Source organism: Scatophagus argus, chromosome 8 (assembly GCF_020382885.2).
Source record: "Scatophagus argus isolate fScaArg1 chromosome 8, fScaArg1.pri, whole genome shotgun sequence".
Classification (NCBI taxonomy): Eukaryota; Metazoa; Chordata; class Actinopteri; family Scatophagidae; genus Scatophagus; species Scatophagus argus.
The window spans coordinates 13,194,606-13,217,378 of record NC_058500.1 but is presented as its reverse complement, the minus strand read 5'-3'; the positions used below and the strand labels follow the sequence as shown (position 1 = coordinate 13,217,378).

Here is a 22,773-nt window from a genome sequence, read left to right as displayed (position 1 = left end):
AGGAGAAGAAAGTGGACTTCCTTTTGAAAGGCGAAGTACTTTGCATCCTTTAATGCGTGTTCGCTGCTATAGGTATCGAAGAGAGTAGAGACCGAGAGAAGGAGGGATCAACTGGGATGTAGAAAAGGGCAAGGTCACAAGGGAGGATGGGCTGTGGCAAGAGAAAGGAGTACAGAAATGAAAGGCAAAAAGATTAAAAGGAGGATTTCTAAATATTCCTTTTAATAACTGATTATGATTACGAAGATTATGAGAGAGATGCTCTGCAGTTCATGCTTTGGTATTTGTTTTTGCTGTATTAATTTTTCTGGTATGATAATGTCAGAGGCTGGCCTTTTTCCAAATGCCTTTAGTCCTGCAGTTGATGTGGAGAGCTGGTGTTGTGTAGGAGGAAAGGAAGTGATCTGCTCTCAATCTGCCAGTTAGGAGCAACTCCAGGGAAGAGCAGCGCTGCACTGGCCCTTCACTCCTCAGCAACCTGTTATGGCCTCAGGCACCTTTGCCAGTCATCCTACTAACCAAACACAGATATATCAACACGCATGCAGAAACACATCTACGCAGGCACAACTTGTGCACCACACACAAACAAACACCCTGCAAATACACACTGCAGAGATCCTGTTGCAGTGCACCAAATTAAAGATTCTCTAATGTTGTCTCCCTGGCCTGATTACTTAAGCATCTACAACTGATCAAAGAGTGCGCTCGCCACTTTCTGGGGATTCAGCCATTGAAGCAGTGACGGGATAAAATAAGGGTTAAGAGAGAGAACTATTTCTTAGACTGAAGTGTCAACAATAACCGTTTCATCTCTGGTTTCCTTTTTGTCCTCCTTTGAGAATAATAGTTGTACTGTTACGCAGATTCAAAGATTTGCGAGAGAACTCTCTTGAGTTATCTTCCAGCGGGTGCGCGTCTTTTCGATGCCTTGCATGCGTGTGTGCACAGTTGCACTTGTGTGCCTTCAGGATGCTGTCAAGATGGAGAGTTGCCCCCCCACCCACACACACCCACACCCTCCCACACATACACTCACACACTCAGTCACAAAACCCCTCCCTGACTGCAGCTTGGAGGCTGTTTGATTTAGGTTGTGCAGATGGGAGTCAGCCCACTGGGTGTCAAGTGGGGGATCGTGTAGACATGCTGTCAGGGTTTGGTGGAGAATACATTGTGGTGATTTAGGGAGTTAAGGGTCAGATGGATTGACAGGACAGCCACGGGTAAATGATAATAGAGAACTGTGGAGGAGGGAAGGAGGCCAGTTAAAAGGGAATGAAATTTGCAGAGGTGAAATGATGCAGGCAGGGAACAAAACCCAAAGATGGAAAGGATTGATTTAAAAAGCAGCAGGTTGGTATGGAGTTGGCAGAAAGATAATGGCTGTTGTGGAAGATGACCATGACCATTTCTCTGAACCACCTTGTTCATGTTGTGGCTTCTTAGACAGCTCCAGCAAACCTTTCAACCTAGGTAATCCACTTTTCCTTTACTGCTTCTGTATCTCTATTCTTTTCCCCACTCTTCCCGCCATGCAGTTTTTCGGTTTCACTTGTCATATCATTATTCATACAGTGGTGGACAGAGAAGCCTACACCGGGGTCTTAATCAAAATAATGACTAAGGCTCTGCCTCAAGCCTTCCCAGAAAGATGCACTCAGACAAAGACTCATAAATCCAACCCTGTTGTGCAACTGAACCTGTGATGGAGACTAGGGCACAAATAGAGGCGTCATGTATGGAAATGAATTTAATTTGGCAGAGTGAATTACCTTATTACGGCTTTCAGAAGTGATGGTATGAAAGAGGAGAAATTGTAGAATTCCCCTGGGTGGGAGATATTGGTGGTTAAAATTACAAAACTGGAACCACATAGTGGATATTAGTTCACATCGGGAGCGAAATTATTCAGTGCCAAACTAATAACAAACTCAGAGGGGCCTGACATTGTGGAAATGGGGAGTGTGGAGGGGCATTTGTAATATTATTATTATGGTGCAAAACATTTTTTAAATTTTTGTGAATTCAGTGACCAATGTGGAAAGCAATAAAGCTACACATTAGACTGAACATGAATTAGAAGAGATATGAACCTCCATGTCTGACCTTGTGTGTGTCTCCTTGATGCCGTCCTCGTCTTTCCTCTTTGCCTGTGTCTAAATTATGTCTTTGTCTCAGTGAAACAGTGAGAATTCCCCTTTGCGTCAATCCATCTGGACCACAGTCAGCTCTGTGAAAAAGGCTTTATTGTCCACATCAGTGTCTATAATTGGACTAAAATGATCCTCTGTCCAGTGTGTTTCCCAGTTGCAACGAATCTATGAAGTGTTCTGTTGATTGTCAGAGATAAGTCATACATTTATGTGCATGCATGACTTATCATGAAAAGACCAGTATGAGATGCCCTCATAAATGAATTAACTGTCGACGTTGTGGAGTTACTGCTTTTTATTTGTGAAAGATAATGCAAAGCGTCTGATGGCCATACTGCAGGGAATCTATATGTAAATCTGAGTTCGAAACCCTTGCAAGTGAAAACAGCTTTGAAATTGAGTTATATAATGGCCTACCTTTTCTGCCTCACAGAAAGTTTTCCTTTTATTTTGCTTCACATTCTTTCCACCATAATTCTTTTTTAAAAATAATTTAAAAAAATCAAACACAGAAGTTTTGAGTTGCTAATCTGCCAATATTTTCAAAATCTTTGAAACGATTTACAACTTATACAATCCCAAAAAATTTTGTAAGAAACTTAATAATAATCCATAAAAGCAATGGTACTTTTGCTACTAGTACTACTACTAGTAGTAGTAGCTGTAGTAGTAGCGTCAGAACGTATATGACTGTGTGAACAGTTAGCTATTGGTTTGCAACATTTTAATCAAAATTTCTAAGGTAAACTGGTAAATCTGACTTAAGTGTATAGATTATCTATTGGGATTTATACACTGTAGCATTAGCAAAATTATGTTATTATATTACATTTAAAATTACATTTTGTGGGAATAATATGTGAGGAAATTTTAGCCTAAATTGGCTACAAACCAAATGATTTACAGCAGTTAGCTTATCACCAGGTTAACTTGTGGGTTATTTTATAAATGTCATCATACACAGCAAATGATGACATTTATTAGACTGTGTAAATACGCAGAAAATGACGTCAGATGTGCTGTGCTGCATTCGTGTTCTTTTAGAAATTCCAATTTTAGAGATTTAGAGCATATAAAGTCTAATAACTTTCATGTCATATGTCACTGTCATATACAGGTAAGCTAATTGTTATCTGTTAAGGACAATATCTCTGACCATATTGTGATTCACTGGGGAATTATAGTCAATATACCATCCTGGCTTTGATTACATCGCACAGGTCGTTTATGAAAGGGACGTGACAGCATTGGCCTCCTAATTTATTGATTTGTTGCTGAGAGGCCAGCTGCATTTTTAATGAAACTTGAGGCCATGTTTTGTCTCAGTATTGTAGTCTACTTCAGCACTATTGCTTTGTTTTGCTTTAGACCTGCTCTAATTGGAAAGTGCCATGAAACAACTTTTGTTGTAATTTGGCGCTATATGAATAAATTGAAATTAAAAACTGAATTGAATTAAGTTAAATTATACTGTTTTAGTAAAGTTTTGACAAGCTTTTTCAGTACTGTTGTAGTTTATTCTGCACCTGTGCTGTTTTCGTTGTCAGTTTTCCCTCGACAATGCTTTTTAATATCCTCAGCATGACTTCCACCCTAGTTCAATACTTGGCAAAAACTGTTCATTCTGCCACCCAGTAAACTATAAGTGGAATAGCTGTGTTTAGTCACCAACTCATACTTACAGGTGTGTATTGCATAGGTAGTATTTGACAAAGTTGAAGAGGCTTATGTTCTGCCACTAATGTGTTACAACAGTGGAGCTGACGTTGACATGTTCTTGTTTGAAAAGCCTGGACTGGATTGAAACGTTGAGGCTTATATCAGGGCATATCCACTCACTTGGAGCATCACAGAAGCACATCCAACCATTTGATGATCAAGATGATGTTCCTCAGGAACTCTGAAAATTACATCTGGGAACTGCATGCTTCAGTTGTAGAATAATTAAGTCTATAAATTGCGCCGATAAAATGGGACGCAGCGTTTGGAATGTTGCCATCAAGAGACACATAATCAGGAAAGCAAACATAAACTGTGTTTTTCTCAGGCATTAGAGTAAGTCTGCTGCAATGAACGTGAGTGCTTCACATTGATTGAGTGGCACACATCAACATTTTCTCACACATGAGACGCAGTGTGATTTGATAGTGTTCTGAATCCATAAAGGCTTATTTATTTCAACTGTTTACCCTGAACTGTATTGATTTCGTTTCACTTGGCTCTTCCCCACTCTATATCTACACTTCATTTGAATTAAACATAACCAAAATAGACGGGGCACGAAACACGAGCATCCATACACACTCGAACAGACACAGCATCCTCAAGTACTGCAGGTGATGCAAGTAAACAGGCTGTCTGTATTTGTCTCCTCTGCATGTCTCAATGATGCTATGACTGTAATTTCTCGCGGGCGCTTTATCTGCTGTGTCAGCCATGATATATTCATTAGGGTTGGATTACAGAGAGTGGGAGGGGATCAGGTTTTGAGTGGGTTGTAATCCCCATACACTGGCCTAATTTAATCTCACCTACTGTGCCATCCCATTACACACTGCACCCACCACATGCATGCAGGCGCTGGCTAGAGGCGAGCAGCAGAGGGGCATGCTAGGTTAAAACAGGGTAATGTCAGACAAGAGGCATGGAGACAAAGAGGGGGGATTGTCAGAAAAGAGAAGGGAAAGGAAACTGATTATGCGCAGCAGGAGAGAGAGATTCAAGTACAGAGCAAGAAACAGAAAATGTCAAGGAGGAAAGAAATGTGAGAAACAAAAGCGGAGGCATATTTAGAGATTTAGGGGTTTGTTTTTATGAGTGACAATAAATGTGTTGACTTGCTTCTTTCCCTTCTGAGTTGTCAGCCTCATCTTTCAGAATGCATATGAAGACATTTCTTTCATGTATCCCGTTGACTTGTAGAACATATAGAATATAAATGCAGGAAAACATTAAAACACAGGGAGAAACGGAGAGAGGGTGGATGTAGTGAGTAGACAGTATACAGAATGTGTCTCAGTCGCCAGGCAGGCTGGCCAGCCTCTCAAACTCAGCACTACTTTGACCGTCTTAAAATACGTGCAGTAAAGATGACTGCATTTTCTCAACCCGCGCAGAACTGTAGAACGCCTCAGCTGGTGATAAAACATTAAAATAGCTAGAAATTATAATCATGGTTATTGATAGTGCGTGTAGCATGTGTTGTTTGACACATTGTCATTGTCATGTGTTGTCACGTGTCATTACACAGTGTGTGGCCTATATCACTGTACTTCAAAATTACTTGATTCAAAAACATACATGTCTCTCAGTTTCATGTCTCAGTTTGGTAACATGTCCAGTGCAGCCTTCTAACGAGTGTATTTGGGGCTGGCTCTCCATCTTATTTATTTGTTGCACATAATTTGCATGTCAAGTAGACTTTACTTGATGAAGTAAGGATTTATTCAACTTATTCTGCTGTTTTCTTTACCATTTATGTCCTACATCCCTCTCATCATCCCTCCTTATCTGCTCATAGCCAAAGTAAATTAGGTCATGCAAGCCTGCCAGACACCGTCTCCACCTGATGAGGTGGATGTCTGAAAATCCGTTCTTGTTAGTGTCTTCTAAATGCGGACTTAGTGTTTTTAAATCAGGTTGGTGTTGGAGTTGTTTGAGTTTGCTCTCTGAATTGATCAGGGGTAATTGGGCATGGTGCTGCAGAAAGCCTCTCACAGTGCCAGAGCTGCCATAATGAGACTCTATATTTGGCTGTAAAACTGTCTGTTAACATCAGCCATCATGCTCTGCTGCACAGTGGGACGAAATGAGTGATTGTGTTTTTGTGGCCAAACTTGCAGGGCAAACTTCTGTGTAGCGATTTTTGTAAATCATTTGTTAAAATCTATGTTGAAGAGAGGACTGGGCGTTGTAGCAGGAAGCGATAAGGAGACATGGGGTGAGGCTCCTTGTTAATATGGGGAAAAGATAAAAGGCCCAATCCCCAAGAGAAAACACACAAGCAACAAGGAGGAAAAAATGGATTTATTCAGGGGTACAGATGTCACATCGGGGGAAGGAGGGAGATGAAGAGAGGAGAGACGAGAGGTGGAAAACAAACCACATGGACATAAAGAGAGATACTGGAGAGAATATACAGAGGGCCCAGACATTGTTAACGAGCTTAATGAGGTAATTATGAGCAAAGACCTCATCCTTCAGGCTTTGTATGGTTGGGTGGGGCGGGGGAAGCAGGACAGAAAGTGGAATACTGGGGGGAGAATGAAAGGACATTTATTATCAGTAACCTTTTGATAATGTTGATTGTACCGTTAAAGTGTGATCCTGCTCAGGGCAAGGAGCAGGAAGTGTGAGAGTGCAGAGGCTAAGGCGGGGGGACAGTATGGGAAGATAGACAGAGAGAGAGAGAGAGAGATGGTAGGGTAAAGGACAGAGATCCTGTAGCGATTAAAATGTCAGAGCGTGCAGAGACAGATGCACACCTGCCAAGCACACACCCATTCACACACACATGCAGCTCACCTACATCTTCTCAGACTGTGTACAGAGTGACTTTGTGACACTAATTAAACAAACACAAATAGTATGAGTGCCTAAAGACTGAACTGACAGGAAAATCATCTGATTTCAAATGACTTAAAGTCTCCCTATCATTCATCTTTATAGGTCCTCATAACTCTTGTTATTCACTCCTCCATCCCTTGTGTCTATATTCCATTTCTCCTTCTGTCTCTCCTTTGCCTAATGGTCCAGACAGTCTGTATTTTATTTATGACTGTGTGGCGTTTGACCAGCCTGTGGTTCAGAGGGGGCCAAACAATCCAGCAGTAAATGTTAGTGACAGGGCTGTTACTAGCCGTGCGGCCGTCGTTCCCACTGTTCCCTGTGTTTTCATTCCCTCAGCCTGTCAGTGGGTGCCCATCCGCCTCCACAAGTGTCAGAAAATCTGGGTTCTGCTTTCAGTTTGAATAAAGGAAAAAGAGTCTCAGTCTCAGGTGTCTCAGAAATGTTGTCATAAAATAAGCTGTGTTTGTTTTAGCTATTGCTAGCTGGCAGGAGTTGCTGATGTGCTGTGTGGGTGTCCCATATAGGAACCTGCACAATCAGCTTGTTTTAAGCCATGCTGATGATTTAGATATGTGCCACTACAGCAGGGGATTTAGTGTGCTAGAATATTGCCACTGGTGTTCTTTCTCCTTGAGAAGGTGTATATCTGTATGTTATGTTGCTATATATTTCACTGCCGGAGTATCACTCAAAAACTGACTACAACACTGACTTTAAGCAATTTTTTTGGTAAAATTTTCATCTAATTTTATTAAACAAGTTCAATATAAAATGCCACATTCAATGCAGAGTTGTTGTTGTTACTGTTTTTTTCATGTTGAGTCCATATGAATAAATATAATAACTTAGTCTGATTAAATTAAATTAATGCAAACTCATACATAAACCCTATGTGTTCATTCAGTTAGTACAAATAGTCAAGGGTAATTTCTACATAAACATAATGTGTTTATTCAGTTGGTGATCCTGTCCCCTGTAATAAATCATACTCATTTAATTTATACACATTGACACGATAGAAAAAAACACTGCATTAAATGTGGCCCCTTTACTTTGAACTTATGTCAGAAAATAAGATGGAAAATTTATATGTAATTAAAATAATTAAATAAAATGTTTTAGGATGTAATATTTTTTTTGAGTGCACAAGCATATCAACAGCTGGCCCCAAGCAACTTTGTTGTGTGTGTGTCTACAGTATAGATGTGGATTGTCAGACGTTGTTGGCCTAACTGTCTATGAAAAGCTTATCAGCTGGTTGTTTAGCCTCAGGGAAAGGTCACCGCAGCTTCCTCTGCATCCGCGGCCTCTCTCTGTTTCTATCAGTCTGTTTTCTTCTCTCTCACTGGAATTGGGGCCGAACCCCTTCTGTCAACTCTCATAACTGAGGCAAAACGGGAGGGAAAGAGAAATGAGAGAGTGCGGCGGAGTTGCGGCCACAGCTGAGGCTTCAGCGCACAGGGCGATACCCCAGGAGGAAGTGGAGCGGCTGCAGGAGGAGGGGAGTGAGGGAGGAGAGGATAATTGAAGCTCTGCAAAACAAGCAAACAATATAAATAGAGATGAGATGAAACAGCATCCTTGCTTTTTTTTTTGCTTATTCACTATGACTGATTTCTGGAATAGATAATATAAGACCAGATATACTTGTCACTTTCTTTAACTGTCTGACAGGAGATGACGCACACACAGACTGATCAAACACAGGCGGGAAGGAACAGGTTGTCTGTTTACTCTCTTTCATTTTGCGCCTTGCTGAAAATTGCTGCGCGTTCCAGAAAATGTCATGTCCTTGATCTCTTTGCACCACTACACACTGGTGTGTGGAGAGGCTGGAGCCGCTCAGAGACGCGGGGAGGGGGATTTGCAGAGACGGGGGTCTGCAGCAGAGACAGGGCTGCGTGCCTCAGATAACACTGCCGCTTTTGATGGAGCCCGGGCCTCCTCTGTTGGAGAGCACATGCTGCTCCACCTCAAATAGATCTCCACTGCGGACCCCTTTGGTAATGATTGGATTCAGTTACAGAGCCGAAATAGTTTGCTGATGATAATGATAACAGATGCGATGGGAGTTAGTCTGCCACTTAGGGTCATGGGATTGTATCGATGCTGTGCCAGCCTGCAAATTTCCCCTAAGACCAGATGCTCACTTCTTGATAAAAGTTGATGGCAGACGTTGATAGAACGCTACCTATAATTGCATTGTGTATGATCTATGCTGGGTGGCTCTAATGAAGATGTAGTGCAGGACAGACGGAAGGTAGTGTTCCATAAACATCTTTCTATTGGGAAGGAGAAGAGGAAGACTGGGAGGGAGGGGTAAGGTGAAGGAGTTCAGGGAGAGAAAAAGGAAAGTTTCATACTGACATAAGAAGTGAGAGGCAATCGGCAGGGAGCAGTGAATTCAGAATACAAGTGAAGGAGGTAGAGTAGTGCAAATAAAAGACTTTCTGCAAAGACGACAGTCAGGATGGAGGAACTCTTTAAAGAGCGGGTAGCATGTAGACATTAACAGGGGAACTGGAGAAAGCCTGAGATGGAAAAGAGCAAGAGATGGAGGCACTGGAGACAGGAGATGAAGGTAGAGAGTATAAAGAACGAAAAGATAGATGAGAGAGAAAGAGAGAGGGTGTGGGGGGATGGGGTGAGGAGGATGAACATGTAGAAGGGGGAGGGGAGAGAAATATTTGCTGTGTGCAACTGAGCTGGAGTCAGGAGGTTGTCATGGTGATAGCGGGGTGAGAAAAGGAAAGGGAGGCAGGAGTATTGACACCTAGCTCCAGATACTGCGTGCGCACACACACTCACACACATACATTAGAACAAACAAAATTAGTCATGCATAACAACACTGACCTGCTACATTCTGAATAAACACACACTCATACTTTCTCACTCACATGCACACACTCGCACAGGTGGTGCGTACCAATAAGCTGAGACCATGTATGAAGCTCAGCAGCCCTATCATCATGCAAACTCTGTTTCCCATCTCTCTGCTGCCCTTTATCCTCACTCGGCCCTATTTGAATGGCAGGCAAATCCCCTTAAACTGACTTGTCTTGCCAGACAATTACCTAAACCAACCCTCAGTCTGCTGCTGCGTGCTTTCGCATGGGTCTGTGTGTGTGTGTGTGTGTGTGCGCTTGCAGGGCCGAGCGACTTTGTGTGTGAGTCTTCACATATTTGAGCTTTGCTGTTTTTCCTGTGTGTGTTGATGACACAGAGAGACGAGAAAGGCATAAAAAAGCTGATGTAGAGACAAGCAGCAGCTCCAGTGTGCCAGGGTTTTCCGAGCCAGTGCGTACACTTATATAATAATTAGTATTTGTAACCTTATAGAATTATAAAACTGCTCTAAAAAGCAAATCTCCATCTCCAAACTGCAGTTACCTGCTGAAAATAACCTAAAACGTATCACATGCATTTTTTATCATAGGATTTTTAATGTTTAAGACAGCACTTTTTCATATAAACTGAATATAAATTACTTACTGTGAACTATTTGTAAAGAATGTGTTTATCAGGAATACCAATTTACTGAGGCGAAAATTAATATTTTTTACCTTCTAACTTAATTCAACTTCATGTCATGTGTCATGTGGTCTTTACTGACATTAAAAGTTCTGCAAGTCTGTCTGAAAATATTTATCTTCAGATTTATATATTGGCTTGTCAATACAGAATTGTGAGAGAGATTGAGGCATAAAAGAAATACAGCAAAGTGCAAACACAGCAGGACGAAAGAAAGATTTCCATATTGTAGAACAAACAAATCGATGAAATTGCTCAGTCAGACTGTTTGCACTTATAGAAGATTTGGTTTTCGTCATGTCCTAACAGAAGACAGAGTGCGAAAAGGTGCAGTAGAATAGATAAATTGTCTCACAGCTTATGAGACTGTGATCGTTTTCTAAATTTTAGTCCAGACTAAACAAGCCGATGAGAGTGACAATATACATGTTTTCTCTTTGCACACCATCACCCCCCCCATCCATTTCCACTCAGTAGAAATTCTCTAGCTGTTTAGGGGCGTTACAGCTCCTTCCTCATCCCCAGAAGACCTTGTATTTTATTAGATGAGGAGCACTTAAGGGGAAGTGCTGCTTTTGCAACTTTTAACAAAGTTAATGGGATTGCCAAGAAGCCATCGTCTGATCTGGTTAATCATTTTGAAAATGCCAATCACCAGGCCTTGTGAGTTGTTTTGTTACAAATGCATCTCCTCCACCATTACTCTACTCCTTTAACCTGTGACATGCTAGAGCTGTTTGCTTGGGTTTGTTGTAGAAAATGTGCGCTTTTTGCATTGTTTTGATTAATGAAACATGAGTGTGTGTTTGTACTTTTACTTCTGCGTGGGTTCAAGCATGCCTGATGTATGTTTTTATTAACAGACTTTCAGATGTGACTCTTACATGTCTCTGCAAGCCTAATATCAGACGACATGGAAAACAAAACAAAACAAAAAAAATCTCAGGCCACTTTCCCACAGTCGTTGAACCACTGTTGCCCTTCCATGCAAATGTGTTAACAAAGCAGCATGTGTGACCTTGCCCTGACAGCAGCTCATTTCCCTCAAGTGGTGGGATAGACAGGATTACATCTAACCAAAGGAGACCTTCAAAAACATTTCTGGCAAAATCTTAATCTTAGAAATAAGCTTTCTGCAGGGAAGCTTGGGGCCAAAAATTACCTTTTTGAAATAATAAAAGAATAAAATAATAATAATAACATAAATAACAATAATAAAAACATGGGTTAAGAACTGAGTAATCCAAGACACTGTCATGCCTTCAAAACGTTTACCATTATGCTAAATTGATGTTTTTGTTATCTTCAGTACAAATGTTTTTTCCCCACAAACACAAATATCTCAAATGTCTAACCTGTTGTGATGAAGGTCGTAGGTCACATACACACACTCCGCCCCTCTCCTCAGGGTGTGGTGTGCCAGTTTTCCCTGCGGAGTCGGCCACGTGTCCTTGCATGTCACAGGAGCTGTGTCCTCTATTGCTGTTTGGGCCACTTATCACCTGGCCCAAGGGACCACTCCCTCCTTCTCCTCTCTGTCTGCTGTGTGGCTGACTGCACAGCCCCTCCTCAGCCATCACTACCTGCAACACTTCACTTGATGCAACACAGACACACACACAAACGCACAAGTGCTCACATATGCTCCCGTTCACGCCTGAGGCTTATCAGATAGACTTAGCGTTTCAACACTCTCTATGAGGGCCATACAGCTTTCTCTGCTGCTTTATATTGTATTTATGCATGGCTGAATAACAATGTGACCTGTGTAGAGAAATCATCGTGAAGTCAAAGCTTATATTTTGTGCCCTTATATATCTATATATGCCATGACATGGCTGTTCAAGCATCTGCTTCAGCGGTTGATACCACAGTTGCATACCATTTGTGTTGTTGTAGCTGGTTTGTCATTTCCAACTGTGTTAAGCTGTTGCATTTGTTTTTAGGGCAAAAACTGACACATACTATACTGATGTAAGCTTCTTTTTTACTGGCCTCACTGGCTCCAGTTTGATTCCCAAAGGCTTTATTTGCATACTCAAATATAATCTCCATTTCACTCGTCTGATCTCCCTCTAATTTTTCTTTCTAAGGAATGAACTGCAGGATACAAACACTAAAGGATCTTTACTCTGTTTCACTTACCCAAACAGCACATATCTCCACAAAGGTAGAGAGAGAGAAAGGAAAGAAAGTGGCAGTGAAGGTCAAAAATGCTCTTCAAAATAAGAAAAAGAGACAAGTCAGGCTGGTAGCTCCAGAGGAACAGGAGAAAAGGGGAGAGTCTGACTGAGAGAGATAAAGAGAGAGAGAGAAAGGAGTAGCTTTAGAATGGAGCCAGAGACATAAAAGGAAGCAGGAAGGGGAAAGAGGGAAGGTCACTCCTAATAGCTGTTCCACGTAATTTCATAATGTCATGATTGCCCCTATTTACTCTAACTAACGCCATTAACTATCTGATCTATGGATGCTAAACCACAGAAAAAGTATCATGAGTTACATGCAGTCATCACTGAACAATGCACCTGGGTGTGTGCTGTGCACAGGGGCGTTTGTATGCATCACGTCTTATATCTTCTGCATGACACGGAGGGTGTGTCCGTAATTACTGCGCTTTGTGCTGCAGGGGCAGAATCTGACTGATGCTGCTGCTAATGAAGCAAAAGACGCCCACAGGCACCAGTGCTGCAGTGCAAAGATAGTTTATGCATGTGTGTGAGTACAGAATACATATGTCTCTCATTTAGTGTACAGAAAGGATTCTGTTTCCTTGTCTGTGTTTACGTTTCAAATGAGACAGAGCCATCTGTTATTTTTATTATTATTATTATTATTATTATTTACATCTCAATTGCCTTTATAGAAAGAAAATGGGAAAAGAGATTCAGTATTGCAGCATTGCGGTCATAATTTTATCTATACAAGAACACACACGTTCTGCTCCAGTCTGGGTTCGTTTTGTTTATTCATACATATCCATTTCCTGTGAGTAACTGACTGACAGGCAAGTCGCAAACAATTTACCTTATCAGATGTGGACTTAAGTGAGCAGCAGCTAACATGCTAGAAGCCGGGAGAGCCAGTGGCAGCACTCCAGTCTGGCTCCATTAGCTGACAAGAGAGATTAGCTGACCTGCTGACACACAGGCTGATCTTTACTGATATGCACCACAACACACATGCACTCCTGTGCACATACACATACACACACAGGGAATCTGATACACTATCACATTAGGGTAACACCCCTGTTTTTGATCGTTAAAGAGCTTTTACTGGTAAGATCCCATAACCAGATCTCTCCCTCTCTTTTCACATCTGTCATATGCTTCATGTTTTTGGTACCCCACATTTTTCTTTTTGTTCTTTCCATCTTTGTTTTCACTTTTTGTTAATTTTTTCAGACTTTTTATTGTTGACTTTGTTGTCACCGCCCCAATCCTTTTGATCTCCCACCAGTGTTGCCCTTCTTATTTTTTGTCAGTATCCTTCCTCTGTCCCTCCATCCACCCATCTACCTCTCTTCTTTTTCTCCATCCCTCACGGGTGTCTTAATGAGTCCACTCCTTTCTCCCTGAATTATTCACCACTTCTTTTATTCTACCATTCCCATTGTGTCTTAAGGGGAAAAACATCAATAAATAAATCACGCCAGAGGTAGCTGCTTTTGCAGTCTTGGCAATAGGAGGGATGACTGTGTGCATGTTTGTTGGTGTACAAAGGAAGGAGGGAGGGAGACTAGAGATTTGTAGAGGACTTTGAGAATCTTGTACTTCTATTTTGTACGTTAACTTTCAGCTGAATAACTTGGTGAATGATTTCACCTCATAAATCTTTGAGTAAATTAAAAAAAACTTTCTGCCAATCCTGAGTGTTTTGCCTGTTTAAACATGTCTACATAGTATCGACATGAAGACATTTAGTATTTCTACTTATACATGAACGTGTGTTTGAGGGATGGCCTGTCAGCAAGCACCAAGTGTGAGAGTGTGTACGTGCATGCACATATGTTAGTGATACTGCAAAACCATTTGTGTCCATGTGTGTGAATAACTGAATTTGTATGTTCGAGGGAGGGGGGGTTCTGTGTGGAGACCATGTTGTCATGGCAACCAGAAAAGGAGAAAGAGAGAGTGGGCGGTTGCCCTCATGGCTCCTCTGACAACCTTTATTTTCTCCAGCTTTGTGTCAATACTAACCCCTAATAACCCTTGACAAAACCAAGACAGGGTGGGTGGGTGGGGAGTGGGGGGTACAAGTATTTTGAAAATGAGGAAAGCATGGCGTGCTTTCTATCACTACATTTGACACTAGTGGGAGTAGCAACGTATGTAATGACCAAGCTTATGCTAATAGTGGTATTGATAAATGTGCTGTCTGTATACCCTGATTCCAGATAAGCAGTAGCTCTGCAGCATTTTCCTGCTGGTAAATTTCCGTTTGGAGTTGACCATGGACCATCGGTCTTGAAGATATGCTACTTGGCCTTTTAAACAAAGAATACCAGCATGAAGGAGATATTGGTTTCCCGCTGTGTTGTAAAACCCCTTTTCCATTAAAGTCGCAAATGTTGAATTAATCAGCCATGTTGCCTATTGTCCAAGTCAGAGTGCTACCACAAGCAGTTTATTAAATTCATGGAGAGAGACGGTATTGTATATAGAAAGAAGAGAAGGAGAGGAGTGGAGGAAGAGGAGGAGGAGGAGGGACTAGGAAATGTACTGTGAAAAGTGATCGGAGGGGAATTGAAGAAAGCTTTTAGTGTCAGCTATCAGGGGGGCCAAGAAGGGAGAAGACTGATAAAAAGGTGACAAGAAAATGGGCACTCATCATTCTTGGACAGTTTCTATTATAAGGTTCGGATCCTAAGTAGAAACACTTTTAAAAACGTGAGAAAGGCTTGTAAGAAATGCAATCTTCACTGTGGTAAATGATGAAAGACATGTCTGCGTTTGCAAAGTGAATTGCGGCGCAGGGAGGAAACAGGTAGCCTGTATTATTTCACATGATTTGTGGTATTTTTCTGGGCCTGAGACTTGTCTCACTGCAACAGGCTCATGCATTAAGTATGATCCTGCCAGAGAGAGGAAGAGTGGAGGGAGTCAGGAGAGAATCAGGCGACCACACCAAAGACACCAGGTATAGATGGACAGCATCAGCCTGGAACCAAACCAAATGTATGGTGAGGGGTGTGGATGAATTATGAATTTGGGTGGATATGGGGCAAATTGTGCCGACAGGAAGGGTATTTCTATGAATAATTCACTCTGTAGGGGGCCTGATCATCTACCCCCCACCAGCATCACCTTGTTTCTCAAACCCCCCTCCTCACTTTTACTATCTACTGACCCTTATAATCTCTCACTGCCTCTCTCCCGTAATGCCTATCAGTCCATTTGTCTTAGTGGATACTCTCTTTATTTATGATTGAATCACTCCGTCTTCATCCTGTCCCTCTGTCAGTCTCTTTTCAGCCTGATGTTTCACCAGACAGACTAACCCTGGGGAAAGAGTAGAGGGTAAAGGGGGGCATGTATTCATTTATTTTTCTCTTCCCCCTCCTTCCGTCCCGCATCCTCTCCCCCTACACATCTTCACAGCTGGAGGTAGTTAATATTTAAAAGCAAGGCATGACAGGACACGAGACATGCACACATGTTTGAACATGCACACACACATCCTCGCGCAAATCCAGGAGAGTAGCACAACTGAATAAAGTACAAACAAGTTTTCAGAATTGATATTTGCATGATTCACTGTGTTGAGAGAAAATATACCAGACTTTGCTCATCAAGATAGCAGCTCCTCAGACAAATAGTAAGAGTCTCTCATGTATGTGTGGGTGGTTGGCACGATAGGGATCAGAAGATGCAGGAAAATTCTGAACATGATTTGACTCTTGAGGTTTGATCTTGTGTGTGTTGCCCCCTCCTCCACAGTTAAGAGAGCCTATTCAGCACTGGAAAGTCCTTGGCAACGCCAAATATGCCTACTTAATCCTAATTACTACATTTTGCAGACACACAGAAGGGTGCAATTTTCTGTCTAATGGATGACAAGGGGGTTACACAGCACAATGGTGTGCAGCAATTAAAGTCTACCAGTATTAGCATCACCAACAGCCTAACACAAAATGTTTGGGTTATTCATGTTTTTGTAAGCAAAATGCCTCAAAGCGGGAATTCATCAATAATTGACGAAGTTGCAAAATGGACTTGGTCGAATTGGATTACTTATTGGGTTACTAATTTTCTGCATTTGCGCTTTCTTGTGGAAAAAAAGACAACGACCACGCCCTCAAACCTCAACACAGCACTGCTTCTTCTACGACCTCCCTGTAATTGAACGACTTCTGATGGAGCCCGTTGACATCCCAGCGGTGATAATAGTTTTTAAAAGCACTCAGAAGCACTGTGACGGGTCATCTCAACCCAGCTGTGAACAGCCATCCCAGGAGTGACCTTTGACCCTGTCCAATGAAGCAGGTAACGGGGTTGGGATTGGATCTCTGACAGCTGCACAGCAGACACCCTGAAGAGGTGAAATCAGGCATCTGCTTCGATGTCGGTGTCTTTCACCCCGGTGGTAATGGAGCGCCATGAGAGTCCATGCCATGTGCACAGCTTGGAAGTGTCTCTGTGTGTATTAGTGTGTCAGGCCACATCAGTCTGTGCTATCAGTGTGTTTGTGGTGGCTGCATTAGTCTCATTACATGCCCACCTTCCATGTCTCTTCTCTCTTTCTGTCTGTCTCAGCCTCCCTCTCTTGCTCACAGTCCCTCCTTTGCACACCCCTCCCAACCCATTATAGTGTTCCCCTTTACTGCTCCTACTCAGCATGACTGGAATCTTCTTTGGCAAGGTCTACCTGCTGACTGGAGCCCACTGAACCATGCAGTTTTATTTGTCTGATCTCTTCTGTCAGACCACTCGAGGTGTGTGTCTGTCGGTCCGCCTTCCTCTCTGTCAGTCTATCCATGCATTACAAGCCTCTTTGTATGTCTGTGTCTGTGTATGCATGTGTGTGCCAGCCTGTGCACATGCAGCACAGTCCACTGGTGAATGGTGATTGGCAGCGTGACAAGCTGTGGCTCGCCACACAGTTAATCAGTGTCCTGCTTCACCTCATTCAGCTCTCCCTCTCCATTTCTTTGGAGGGGCACTGACAGGCAAGCTCCCACCTTAGATCACATTAACACCAGTACTAATACCCTTACTAGCCCCGCTTCATTCATCTGTCTCTAATGACATTTTGGAAAGGCAGGTTTAAGGCCCCCCTGTTCTGCAGAAAAGACAACCAACTAAAGCGTCTGAAATGAGGACAATAAAAGAAGGAGCAGAAGAAAGACAAGAAGAAAGTGAACAAATAATGCGCACTGATTGGAAGAGCTTACACGTGTGTGTATGTGTGCAAGTGGATGGATAGGATTAGCGTCACAGCTGTCGTCCTTTGTCGTCCCTCCTCCTCCCCCCTACCACACCCCTCCACTTCTCTCAATCATCTCTTATCCTCCCTCCTTCACTCTGCCTCTGTCCTCCCTCACCTCTGCCTCTCCCTCGCCACTTTCCTCCTCACACCCACCTTCCCTCTTTTATGTCCCTCTACAGTCCTTCGCCCACTTCACCACTCCTTCCTCTTTCTCTCTTTGTGCTTGTTGTGCAATTCTTCTGACAAGACAAGATAGTTAGTGTAATGGCTCATTTAATCCTAATGCCCTTAGTTTAAACTGCCTTATTAATGGCTCAGCTCTTGTTTGGCCCTTAATTTAATCTAATTTGGCTCTATTGAGATAGACAAATCCCATATTTCTGTTTCTCTTACTAAGATATTGTTCACAGACTGATGTGCAAATATCCACAGTAATTAACTGGCCAGCCATTATCCATTAGAAAATAACGTCTCTCCATCTCCTTCTGAGCCTCCGCACTTCTCCATCATCTTCATCTCCTCTCCTCTCTGACCTTCCCCCACTCTCCAAGGTCACCCATCACTCCAGCGTGGCGTTGCCAGCAAACAGCTCTATGCAGAGCCAAGACTCTCTCAGTCAGGCTGCCATTACTGCAGAGCTGCCAAATATGAACCTCTCTATTATCGCCATTTTCTTTTGTCTCACATGTAAGTCTTAATCATGGTGTGCTATAACAGTTCTTTGTGTGTGATACTGAGTAGTGTAAACAGTCAGCGGGCTGCTCCACGTGGTGCCGCGGGGGAGGACAGCCTGCATGTTGTGGTGAGGACCAGATCCAAGGGTACAGATGGAGAACGGATAGACTCCTAGCAGGGGTGGCTTGCCTCACTCCCCATGACTGATAGCATCTTTATTGCACACTTATCACAGCACCATCACCCAAGTACAGTATGAACTGTTCAGTTTGTGCAACGCAGCTTTGAGCAGTCAACCTAATTAACAACTATTTGTTTGTCTGTCTTGCGTATTATCTGATTTGACACTTCGTCAATCTGCATTTGTCTGTCCACAGCCCATCTGGGCACTGGGAGTCTCTGTTCACCTTCTTGTTGTGGTATTCTGTCCATCTGTCCTGTTGACTGGCCCTTCCATATGGGCCACTGGTCATGTAATTAACCAAATGGAGATTTTTTTTTCTTGCGGGAACGGGTTTAGTGATAGGCATTGCTGGTGTTTCTTTGTTGGGATGTGCGATTGTTGAATCTTGATTGGCGTGTTAACTCCGTGTCTCGGCCTGTGTATAGATTTGACCACATGGTGAAGGGTAATTTTTCTCCCATTCTGACACATGGCCCCCTCTTTCCCCTCCCTCTTGCTTCTACTCTTGCTGTAACCCCCCCGCACACACACACAATCTCTTTTATCTTTCAGAGAGGAGACCAGCAGGAGGGCGTGGACCTGACCTAAAGAAGAAAAGAAAAATCGAGAGAGAAAAAACAGAGAGGACAAGAGGGACCAAAGACATACGAGGCACAGTCAAGGCCTCCTGGAACAAAAAACATAAACTCACACTTACTCACGAGTGTGTGTGTATGTGAGTGTGTGTGTGTGTGTGAGAGAGAGAGGTTGCCCTCATTGTACATTTGTTTTACTGTACGTGTGTGTGAGCAGGTGGGACTTTGATGGGACAGTGAGCAATGCCTCACACACAACGACAGCAGGTTGGCAGTAGGGGGCAGTGCTCCTCACGCCTTCACCTCCCCCTCCTCCTCCTCCTCTCTCTTGCTGCACAGCCCAGCCGAGCAGCCATACACATACCCTCCAACTGTGAGTACAGATTTATGTTGTACCATTCATAACAATGGTAGCTGAATGCTTCCATGAGGTTCAAAGATCCATTTGTAGTGTTAATTACATTGTTGATTCATCAAAGCACGCTAATAATGATCTTTCATCATGATTAATTAGTGCTATTGAGCAGGGTGAACATGTGTTTGTTCAGTAACCTCGATATTCAGGCTGGGATTGCGCTATTGTGCTCAAAATACTACACTGTCTGAGGTTTCTTTGGTTAGCACTCATCTGTGCCTGTGGTGTGTCTAATTACTTTGTAACTGATCCCCTCGTGCTGCATTGATTAGTCCCACTATTGATCTGGTTTCCTTGGTGCAAACCAGAATCTGATTGGAAAGTAATTTAATATACAGTTGAGTTATACAACAAAAATACAGCAAGGTTTTCCCACAGTCGCTCTCATTTCTTTCTCCCTCGATGCAATATGTGGGCAATGGAAATACAGTTGAGCTTGTGGCCCTGCAGGGAAATTGATCTTCATCTCCTCTGCTGCTGTCGGCCTGCCCACGGAGCTCCAATGGAGAGAGAGAGAGAGAGAGAGAGAGAGAGAGAGAAGGAGGGGGAGAGAATATTGTTTCCACTGCTGCTTTTGTTGTTCACTCTTTATCTAAGACTACTTGCAGTGAGTCACAGTCCTTCACCTCCCACGCTGCTTTCAAAAGTGTGTGTACAAACAAGCAATCGCACGGGCGTGGACACACTCGCACACACATAACACGTAAATGCTGATGAGATGCAGTCAATCTCCCAGTCTAATCCCCAAAGGGTGAGGTGACACAGGGGTGAGAGGGCTGTGGAAGATGAAAGAAGGATGAAGATGAGGAGGAAGGAGGAGCGGGTCAGAGATGTGAAAGGTCAAGGTGTCCCCTGCCTTTCAATTAGCAATCCTCTGCCATGTCAATGAGAGTCACCGAGGCAGTGATCGGGATCGATAAAGGAGATGCTTTAGAATCTGTGTCAAGAAGGCTGGGGTTAAAGGCCACGCCCCATTACAGCAGACATTACACTGCTTTATTGTGCATGTATCATGACTGTTGTTCAATTATCAGTGAAGCATTATCTATCTATCTATCTATCTATCTATCTATCTATCTATCTATCTATCTATCTATCTATCTCTCTGTGTGTCTGTCTGTCTTTTCTCCTTCTTGTTTACTCTAACTAATATATTGTTCTCTTGTTGCTTCTCTGGCCACCACTGTGGACTAACAGACCACATAAGTGATCGTAAGTGCTTTTAACTTCACTGACATCTTATCTGTCTTTTAGCTTAATGTCTTAGGTGCTGGCAAAGCTTATCGTAATCACTTTCATGATGCCAGAGAGGTTATTTTCCATCTAGCATGCAAAGCCCTACTGCACTGTGCTGCACTTGAATGAATCTGGCATTAGTGTGCATTTGCAGTGTTATGCCTGTGTGTGTATGACTGTCATTATAGTTATGTTTTTGTTTGTGAGGATGTGTGTGTCTGTGTGTTGTATTGTGCAGGTGCTTGTCTTTGTGCCTTTTTTTCTATGTGTGGGTGTGTGTTTAGTTTTACTGGCTTCCAAAAGGTGAGATCCCATAGGAAGTGTGAGGAGCTGCTGTCAGTAAGGAGGCAGCAGGGCTGTCAGATCAAAGACATGGGGAAATAAAGAGGAGTTAAAGCACTAAGCACTAGCTCCTCTCCTCCTCCTCCTCTGCCAATAATGGAGCAGCGCCCGCAGCCTCTTCAATCTGATCAGTTGAGGAAATGGGCTTATTTCCTCTATCAGTGGGAATTCTTTCATTAAATTCCCCCACTCTCCTTATCCGTCTCTTTCTGCATCTCTGTGAACCTACCGCTTGTTTGTTTTGCTCCCTCCATCTCTGTTTCCCTTTGCTTTGCTTTTCGTGTTGCACTGCATGCGCTCTCTCTTCACTGCACCTCCATCCATCTCCCCTGTCTGCTCAGCTCTAAATCTCCATCGCCCTCTTCTCATCTACTGCAGCACCCCCCCCTCCTCCATGTCCTCCTTTACCCGTTTACCTACATAATGTAAATTCATCCCTGGCTCGAGCTCTGTCTCCTTCCCTTAAAGTCAAATTAAAAGCTCTACCAACAAGTATCAAGCTGTGATCTCTATTCCACTGCAAGCAACCTATGTGTATAGTTACTGGAGCTCTTTAGAAAAAAATGATTAAAATTTTTGTCTATAAGTATTGAAAACAAGACATAAAAACATGACACAGGCCATTAAACATGTAAAAAAAAAAAAAGAAGAAGAAATAATAACCCACACTGGTTCAATACAGTAGTCACACCAAATCCCAGCAGGATTTTATGAGTCTGTTATCGAGACTTTGCTTTATGGCTGTTATGGGCAGCGGTGACAGAGAAAGAGAAACCTCTTCCGGTGGTCATTATTTCTTTCCCTTTGCAATCCCTGCTTCATTTCCCCACAGACTTGTTCCCTCGTTCTGCCTGTCTCTCAGTCTCCCCGGGAGCACTGTGCCATATATCTCTTTTACATGAACTCTCCTTTTTACATTATGCCGTATCAATTTCCTCTCATCTCAACCCACATTCTCTGCCTGCTCTCTTACTCTCACTATTTTCCTCGCCCTACATTTCATCTCTTTCTCTGAGGAGTCTTTTTAAGTGATATTGACTGAACATGCTTATCGGCAGTTGTTGAACGCTAAAAATTAGTAGCAATGCTGGTTATTCTGTGCTTTTCGCTAAGCCAACCAACAGCTGTGCATGTTACAGTAGGAAGATATATGTGATTATGTCACAGCAGGAATTATTACAGCAGCATGCAGCATGAAAGCAGGTCATGTGAAGACTACAGTACATCTCTATCTATTTAAATCATATGGGTGTGTATCAGCACATGTACACCTGCTTTTTTAACTGGCTTCGTGATAGCAGCATGACTGTCTTTGGTCCCTGCAGTCAAAAGGCCTCCAGTGATCACCACACAGCCAGAGTCTGTCACCGTCTTCAGTGTTGAAGACCTCGTCATGAGCTGCGAAGCCTCCGGCAACCCTTCACCCATGTTAGTCAGTGCACGCACACACACACACACACATTCACACCAACACATAAAGTCTGAAGATGTTACATTAGTCATTGTAGAGCCTAGCCAGCAGTTATCCGTTAAGACAACTGAGAACCGTCTCCTTGTTCAGCTGACATCTACATATTAGTATTACATGAGAGCACAGATTCTCCCAGTCACAGTTCTCATCTCAACAAGGGATAAATGTCATTAAGCTCTCGAGCAATC

General features: G+C 42.8%; 1 protein-coding gene across 4 annotated transcripts in view; it reads left to right on the top strand.

The window, feature by feature from the left end:
• l1cama (L1 cell adhesion molecule, paralog a) overlaps positions 1-22,773 on the top strand; it is a 42,614-nt gene that overhangs the window by 5,394 nt on the left and 14,447 nt on the right. For 3 of the 4 annotated variants that reach the window (XM_046395703.1, XM_046395704.1, XM_046395702.1), the window contains exons 2-4: positions 19,099-19,494; positions 20,734-20,748; positions 22,440-22,542. In XM_046395703.1, coding sequence (XP_046251659.1) covers positions 19,365-19,494; positions 20,734-20,748; positions 22,440-22,542 — 248 coding nt within the window. In that variant the 5' untranslated portion in view covers positions 19,099-19,364. The remainder of the gene's footprint in view (positions 1-19,098; positions 19,495-20,733; positions 20,749-22,439; positions 22,543-22,773) is intronic. The other variant, XM_046395705.1, reaches the window with a different exon arrangement.